Consider the following 9,064-nt stretch of genomic DNA (forward strand, 5'->3'; position numbering starts at 1 on the left):
GGGGGGTCCGGGGTTTGACGGGGAGTCCGGGCTTTCTTTCTTTTGTGAAATGCAGGGTTGAGCTTTCTTCAAGATCCCACTCCTACTTTCTCGAGGGAGAAGATTGCACTTCTACCGATTTCGGTTGCCCGCCATCACCCTGTTCTGCTCATCCAGCTCACTAGCACCTCGATTTCCAAATTCCTATATTCTCTATTCTCTCTGAACTAAAACCACGACGATTATTTTGGAACGGAGGGACTGACAACCACTGCCAGCCGAACCGAGCCACGGTTGATGAGGAAGAGAGGTGCTAGACCGTGAAGATGTCTATTGATCGCGGTTGTGGCATGGTCATGATTCCTGAAGCAGCACACCACCACCGTGGTGGTGATGTACAACACACAGTGGACGCATGATTGTAGCACATTTGTTACTTGCACTAGTATTATTTTTGGCGTCACTTTTTTTCATCTTCTGAAAAGTACGTAGTACACATGATAAACCTGCGGTGGAGCCAAACCTAACATCTAAGACCAGAGGTCCCAACCAGGACGCCTGCCGGGTATGGGCACCCACCAGTCCGGCGTGCTCTTCAACCAGGACCCCTGTCGGGTATGAGGCTGCCGCAGCCACGTACCATCAATCCATCTTCAGAGTTGTACTGTTGCATGAACCGTGCCAGGTCTCACTGCCATCGACGCTACCACGACGTCAGACAGCGCCACCATCCTGCGCTCGTCCATCATCACACGCCCACCGGCGAAACCCCCACTGCTCCATGCCGCTGAGACTCGCCGTTGTCAACGTGCCAGATGCCACGCCGCTCCTCCGACGCGAACACCAAAAACAGGAAACGCCCTAAAGATACAAGGGGCACTCTGCACAACATGAAAGCCGCCGCGAGCAGCTGCAGAGAGCCAGCCGGCGGCCAAAGCCCCCACCTTCATGAGCCCACGCCCGAGTCCTAGCTCCCCAGGCAACGCCTCCAAGGAGGAGATGACGCCCATGGCGCCACCGCTGCCCATCCAGGCCGGATTTTGGGTTTTCACCCGGAAGAGGACCAGAGGTGGCAAGAATAAGGACCACGACACCGCCTTCAGGAAGGATGCGTCGCCCGAAGCCGACGCCGCTGTCGAGCCGAACCAGCCGGCCTAGGGTTTCCCCCGGTCCCAATCTGCACCACCATCCCCAGAAGCACCGAAACCAGCAGCATCCACCGGCCTCAAGCGCAAAGGGGAAGGAGCGGGAACGAGGGAGCAGCAGGCCTCCAGATCTGGCGAGGACGAAGGCCCCCGAACTGCCGCCGCCAAGCGCCGACTCCCCACCACCCGAGCGGTCGAGGACGCCGGGCAGAGTCCCCGCGCACACCGTCCAAGGCGCGAACGGCGGCGCCGAACCAGCAGGGGCGCCGCCCCGTGGATCCGGATCTCCGCGAAGGGACGACGAAGGCCCCGCCGCCACCTTCCTTGGCAGCCGCGCGACGCATTGGCGGCTCCTCTGGTGGCGACGAGGAGGAGAGGAAGGGGAGGGAAGGCCGGCGGCGGCGGCTAGGGTTAGCCGCCCGTGTCGCCTCTGTTGGAGCGACGCGGGGGCGAGGGCACGGGAGAAGACCTCCACCATGTGTACATTTTGGCCCCTTGATAAGCGTTTGTTCGACCCGTTGTTTGGGGGTTCTCTTCGGTGTCAAGCTCGCTGGACCCGTTGGTCTTGGGAGCTTTTCGGCATCATCAGGTACCCCCTCCGTAAAGAAATACAAGAATGTTTAGATCACTACAAAACAGACTTCCGTGTTCATTCAGACATAAAAAGCCTGCCGCTACCCGTGGTTGATTCTCACAGCCTACAAGTTTGCGCCATCGCATTCAGTCCGTCCTCTCGTTGTTACTGCACTGCCTGCGGTTCAAGAACAGCAGCGCCATTCTCGCTGCGCTTGCACACGTGTCGGTGTGTACCTTCGCACTGCTCAGTGCGTACACATGGCTGTACCGCTTGCACATGGACCTTACTGGCACGTACCGTATTTCGTTGTACTACTAACTATCTGCATCGCAGCGCGGCGTGTGGGTTGCGTGTCTGAACTGTGTGACTGGGACAACTGCGCCGTGGCTCAACGATTTGTGCGCAGGAATCAGGTGGTCGAATGGCAGCTCTGCTGCAGCTCAAGGTGCGGTTGCGTTTCGCGTGCATCAACCCCAACATGCCACCGCAAACATCAACGCGGCCGGTTTTGCCATTTATGTCTGTGCACGCAGAGAGCAAAATCACTATGATCTGCCACTCTAGGGAAAATGTTGGGACCCTCCATGAGATCCTTCTCCTCTCCTTCCATGATCGAGCTTGCGGCCAGCCTTGTGCCGGCAGGCAGTCCTTCCTAAGTTTGCTGGCTTGTGCTTGCATGATTTGTATCTTAATAATGTAAATGGTGATCATGATGATACACGTGTTGTCAAAAATACATAAGCACGCGGGCTTTTATGTTTCCGAGTGTTGTAGTGCTGGAAAAAGTAAGAGCATCTACAGCCAGACACCACAATGATCCCCGTGAAGGAGAGGGCTAGGAATAGAGGGCAGCAAAGTCACGGTCCGAGCTTTGAATGAAGGAGATACGGCACAATGATATTTGATCCTCGTGAAGTCCTCTGCACAGGACAGGTTTGTGTACAGCCCGGCCCCTTCATAAACGTTTGCATCTGCTCCCAAAGTCTGCTTTAGGCTCAGTTCGACTGGGATTCTATATAGGAGTATCAAGTAATTCGAACTAAAACCGCGGCACTTATTTCGCATCGGAGGGAGTAGTATCATTGTATCAAGTTGGTTTCTGTTTGTGGGGATTCATTCTCTTCAGCGTCAAGCTTGTTCGATCCGTTTCGTTTGGGATATTTCAGCAGCAGGAAGAAACACATGCTTCCATATTCATTCATGTTACACTGCTTGCACAACACAGGAATTCTGTTTCCAAAGAGGCGTCCACTACGTAGAAGATAGCTCCACGTGCATCAGTGCATGTGCCTGCATGATTGTACTGCTTGGATGAACCCTACCATTTCCTTGCAGTATCTGCATTGCAGCTCAGCATGTACTTCCTCCATTTCTAAATATAAGTCTGTTTAGATATTCTAATAAGGATAACATACCGAGCAAAATGAATGAATTGACACTTCAAAATATGTCTATATACATCTGTATGTAGTCCTATTAAAATGTCTAAAAAAAAGTTTATGTTTAGAAACGGAGGGATTTGTTGCGTACATGAATCGGGTGACTTGGACAACCGTGCTGTTGCCCAACGTATGTGCCACCGCAAATACCAACGTGGCCGGTTTTGCCATTTCTGTCTCTAAAGTGTAGACGCGACACAGAGAGCGAAATCAGTGTAGAGCTCTTAGAGCTGCCACCCTAGGAAAATGTTGGGACCCCCATGAGGCACCTCTCCGTTTCGTCCTGGCCGATCGATCGGGCATGCGGGCGGCCAGCCTTGTGCCAGCACCAGTCCTTTCTAAGTTTGTTTCTTTGTGCTTGTATCTTGATGTAAATCGTGATCATGGTGAATTGGTGATACGCATATCTCCTGCGTGTTGTCGCGGATATGTATATAAGCACGCGGGTAGCGTTCCGGCTTTGTTACTCATCAGATCACGCTCTTTGCTCCTGAAAGCACGATATACGTGAGAGCGCAGCCCAAAGCAGCAGCAGTATGCTCGTTTCGCCCTTGCTTCTTTCTTCTAGCGTTTGCATAGCTTCCTTCTCTTATCACTCGCCGACTGGCTGTCAGTGTGTGTGTGTGTGTGTCTGTGTGTGACAGTTTATCATCTTGTTCGAGTCTTACAGAGCAGTAGTGGAGCACCGCGGCGCGGGAGCCAACGCGGGCATGGCCACGCCGGAGGCAGACGTCGGCGCCCCCGTGAGCGTGACGGCGCCGATGATGCTGCACGGGCGCGTGGCGATCGTCACGGGCGGCGCCGGCGGCATTGGCTCGGCCGTGTCGAGGCACCTGGCGTCCCTCGGCGCGCGCGTGGCCGTCGCCTACGTCGGGGACCCGGCGCCCGCGCGGGACCTCGTGGCCGCCATCAACGCCGCCCCCGAGCACGGCGCTTCTGACCCTGGAGGCCCGCGCGCCGTGGCGGTGGAGGCGGACGTGTCGGACGCGGCGCAGGTGCGGGCGCTGTTCGACGCGGCGGCGGCGGCGTTCGGCGGGGAGCTGCACGTGCTGGTCACGGCGGCGGCGGTGATGGACACCTCCTACCCGCCGCTGGCCGACACCAGCGAGGCGGCCTACGACGCGGCCTTCGGCACCAACGCGCGGGGCACCTTCCTGTGCCTCCGCGAGGCGGCGCGCCGGCTGGCCCGCGACGGGCGGGGGCGGATCGTCACCTTCTCGTCGTCCGGGGTCGGGTCGCTGCGCCCGGGCTACGCGGCGTACGCGGCCAGCAAGGCGGCCGTGGAGACCATGACGAGGATCCTGGCGCGGGAGCTGCGGGGCACCGGGATCACCGCCAACGCCGTGGCCCCGGGGTCCACGGCCACGCCCATGTTCTACGGCGGCAAGACGGACGAGGAGGCCGAGCGGTACATCGCGGAGGCGCCGCTGGGGAGGCTGGGGATGCCCGAGGACATCGCGCCGCTTGTGGGCTTCCTCGCCAGCGACGCCGGCGGGTGGGTCAACGCCCAGGTCCTGCGCTGCAACGGCGGCACCATATGATCTGACATGATTAGTGTTCGAGTGTTTCGTTGGCTTCGTAGCAGTGCTCTTTTTTCTCTCGTTGTTGGTGCGTTATCCGTGCTGTTGCGGTGGACTTTGTTGTGAAATTCTGGTTGCTGCCACGACTCACGAGTTAGGCATTCCTTACCCTAAAAAAAAAGGCATTCCTCTCTTCTAGTAGGAGTACTATGTATTCAGTGTGTGTTGTTGGTCTCTGCATCTTTTATTCACAAACACCGTTGGAAATTGGGGTGTGAATTTTGGTGGGCTAGAGATATGATAACAATCCTCGTATCCTTAGACGAGAAATTGGGATTTGAATTTTGGTGGACTAGAAATGTACTAGAATTGAAACTGGTATAGGGGAGTCGTCCTTCCATTCCATACCACATAGGGAACACATATTAGTAGGTTCAAGATTGCAGGGAATTTATTCGACCATGTAGCGAGGTAGTTTGGCACCAGCCACATACTTTAGTAGGGGGGGAGGGGGGACGACCTCATATGGTCTTTCAGATGGCGCCACGACCATCCGTTGCCCTGCTCGAGGCGCTTGTCAAATGGTCCTCTCTCACTCGTCCATGGCAAAGCGATAAGCCGATTTCATAGTGAAGATGCCGGTCTTCTTTTATTATGATGCATGTATGTTTAGTATACTGTCATATGAGAAGATTGTAATGTTGGTGAAAATCATAAATTGACTTGGACTCCAGATGAGAATTTGTGGCTCTCGGCTGACACACACCCCTATATAAAATAGCACTAGAAAACACATTAGGAAAATTAAAAAAAAATCTAAAATTTTGGGATATGAAACTTGGGTGCCCTTGTTGGATCTTTGCAACCACACACTATGTAAAGGATGTACTAGTAATAATAATGCACCAAGAGCTATTGAATGAGTGTTCTTGTAAACATTAGGGCATCTCCGACAGTAATAATAATGCACCTTGCTCATATGGTCTTTCAGATGGCTAGACGACCATCCGTTGCCCTGCTCGAGGCGCTTGTCAAAGGGTCCTCTCTCACTCGTCCATGGCAAAGCGATAAGCCGATTTCATAGTGAAGATGCCGGTCTTGTTTTATTATGATGCATGTATGTTTAGTATACTGTCATATGAGAAGATTGTAATGTTGGTGAAAATCATAAATTGACTTGGACTCCAGATGAGAATTTGTGGCTCTCGGCTGCCACACACCCCTATATAAAATAGCACTAGAAAACACATTAGGAAAATTAAAAAAAATCTAAAATTTTGGGATATGAAACTTGGGTGCCCTTGTTGGATCTTTACAACCACACACTATGTAAAGGATGTACTAGTAATAATAATGCACCAAGAGCTATTGAATGAGTATTCTTGTAAACATTAGGGCATCTCCAACAGTAATAATAATGCACCTTGCTCATATGGTCTTTCAGATGGCTAGACGACCATCCGTTGCCCTGCTCGAGGCGCTTGTCAAAGGGTCCTCTCTCACTCATCCATGGCAAAGCGATAAGCCGATTTCATAGTGAAGATGCCGGTCTTCTTTTATTATGATGCATGTATGTTTAGTATACTGTCATATGAGAAGATTGTAATGTTGGTGAAAATCATAAATTGACTTGGACTCCAGATGAGAATTTGTGGCTCGGCGCTGCCACACACCCCTATATAAAATAGCACTAGAAAACATATTAGGAAAATTTAAAAAAAATCTAAAATTTTGGGATATGAAACTTGGGTGCCCGTTGTACACGCGTGTTCCAGTTTCGTGGGGAATCAGTGCCCATGGTAATGGCAATAAAAAGATAAAAAATTCGTATGTGTAGATTTTTTTTAATGTAAGCTATGTCGGACCGTACTTCCTACACTGCAGATACCACAAGCATCCATTCCCCACGAAAATGTACACGGGTGTAGGTGTACAACGAGCACTCAGGTTTCATGTTCCAGAATTTCAGAGCTTTTTTTAAAAAATCAATATTTTTAGTGCTATTTCATATAGGGGCGTGTGACACCCGAGTGCTGCAATGCATTATCCCTTGGACTCCTTGCTTAGTAAATAATTTCGTGATGGTAGAACCCTTGTTGGATCTTTGCAACCACACACTATGTAAAGGATGTACTAGTAATAATAATGCACCAAGAGCTATTGAATGAGTGTTCTTGTAAACATTAGTGCATCTCCAATAGTAATAATAATGCACCTTGCTCATATGGTCTTTCAGATGGCTAGACGACCATCCGTTGCCTTGCTCGAGGCGCTTGTCAAAGGGTCCTCTCTCACTCGTCCATGGCAAAGCGATAAGCCGATTTCATAGTGAAGATGCCGGTCTTCTTTTATTATGATGCATGTATGTTTAGTATACTGTCATATGAGAAGATTGTAATGTTGGTGAAAATCATAAATTGACTTGGACTCCAGATGAGAATTTGTGGCTCTCGGCTGCCACACGCCCCTATATAAAATAGCACTAGAAAACATATTAGGAAAATAAAAAAAATCTAAAATTTTGGGATATGAAACTTGGGTGCCCGTTGTACACGCGTGTTCCAGTTTCGTGGGGAATCAGTGCCCATGGTAATGGCAATAAAAAGATAAAAGATTCGCATGTGTAGATTTTTTTTAATGTAAGCTATGTCGGACCGTACTTCCTATACTGCAGATACGACAAGCATCCATTCCCCACGAAAATGTACACGGGTGTAGGTGTACAACGAGCACTCAGGTTTCATGTTCCAGAATTTCAGAGCTTTTTTTTTTAAATCAATATTTTTAGTGCTATTTCATATAGGGGCGTGTGACACCCGAGTGCTGCAATGCAATATCCCTTGGACTCCTTGCTTAGTAAATAATTTCCTGATGGTAGAACCCTTGTTGGATCTTTGCAACCACACACTATGTAAAGGATGTACTAGTAATAATAATGCACCAAGAGCTATTGAATGAGTGTTCTTGTAAACATTAGGGCATCTCCAACAGTAATAATAATGCACCTTGCTCATATGGTCTTTCAGATGGCTAGACGACCATCCGTTGCCCTGCTCGAGGCGCTTGTCAAAGGGTCCTCTCTCACTCGTCCATGGCAAAGCGATAAGCCGATTTCATAGTGAAGATGCCGGTCTTCTTTTATTATGATGCATGTATGTTTAGTATACTGTCATATGAGAAGATTATAATGTTGGTGAAAATCATAAATTGACTTGGACTCTAGATGAGAATTTGTGGCTCTCGGTTGCCACGCACCCCTATATAAAATAGCACCAGAAAACATATTAGGAAAATTTAAAAAAAAAATCTAAAATTTTGGGATATGAAACTTGGGTGCCCGTTGTACACGCGTGTTCCAGTTTCGTGGGGAATCAGTGCCCATGGTAATGGCAATAAAAAAAGATAAAAAATTCGTATGTGTAGATTTTTTTTTTAATGTAAGCTATGTCGGACCGTACTTCCTACACTGCAGATACCACAAGCACCCATTCCCCACGAAAATGTACACGGGTGTAGGTGTACAACGAGCACTCAGGTTTCATGTTCCAGAATTTCAGAGCTTTTTTTTTTAAAAATCAATATTTTTAGTGCTATTTCATATAGGGGCGTGTGACACCCGAGTGCTGCAATGCATTATCCCTTGGACTCCTTGCTTAGTAAATAATTTCCTGATGGTAGAACCCTTGTTGGATCTTTGCAACCACACACTATGTAAAGGATGTACTAGTAATAATAATGCACCAAGAGGTATTGAATGAGTGTTCTTGTAAACATTAGGGCATCTTCAACAGTCGTAAGATAGGTGTTGGTTAATTTACCATCCAAGACATAGTGATGAGGTGGCATGTAATAAATGTGGAGAGAGAGCAAAGTTGTATGTAGATTAACCAACAATCTTTGCACAAGCTCCAAGGTGAAATAGAGAGCAATCACATTTATTTTCTCATCATCTATTGGATAGCTTACATACAACCTATTGGAGTAGTTGTATGATAGGTTGTTGGTTGATGACATGGACATTTTACCAACAAGACTAACATACAACCTGTTGGAGATGCCCTTACTAGTATGTCGATTGCTACACCTTTTTCTCTCTTTGGTGCATGCACAAACAATTTATTTGTGTTAATACCACTTCTTTTGTTTTAATACATATGTCATCAATGTTAACCCTACATGGAGGCATATACTTGACAATTTCTATGGGTAGGGTAATGGAAGGCCAAGGACTACACGGAAGGGTGCTTCTATTTAAGTTTCTGTCTCTCAAAACTAAATGAAATGAGCCATTATAATTATAATCGCTATATTCAGGCAAAGTACAACCTCTATTGCCAAGTAGAAATTGTAGGCTCGTCAACACCTCGCTCGCATTAGTCAATGCAGAGAATAAGTACATCATTT

At 49.0% G+C, this 9,064-nt stretch overlaps 1 protein-coding gene across 1 annotated transcript; it reads left to right on the top strand.

Annotated features, from left to right (window-relative positions):
- The first annotated feature begins 3,850 nt into the window (after positions 1-3,850).
- On the top strand, positions 3,851-4,939 carry LOC119306234 (NADPH-dependent aldehyde reductase-like protein, chloroplastic). Its single transcript, XM_037582512.1, has one exon. The coding sequence runs from the start codon at positions 3,851-3,853 to the stop codon at positions 4,679-4,681; it is 831 nt and encodes a 276-aa protein (XP_037438409.1). The 3' UTR covers positions 4,682-4,939.
- The last annotated feature ends 4,125 nt before the right edge of the window (positions 4,940-9,064 follow it).

This window comes from Triticum dicoccoides, chromosome 5B, assembly GCF_002162155.2.
Source record: "Triticum dicoccoides isolate Atlit2015 ecotype Zavitan chromosome 5B, WEW_v2.0, whole genome shotgun sequence".
Classification (NCBI taxonomy): Eukaryota; Viridiplantae; Streptophyta; class Magnoliopsida; order Poales; family Poaceae; genus Triticum; species Triticum dicoccoides.

What these genes read in the sequence shown, in the direction of transcription:
- LOC119306234 (XM_037582512.1), top strand. Translation starts at nt 3,851, where the DNA reads ATGGCCACGCCGGAGGCAGACGTCGGCGCCCCCGTGAGCGTGACGGCG.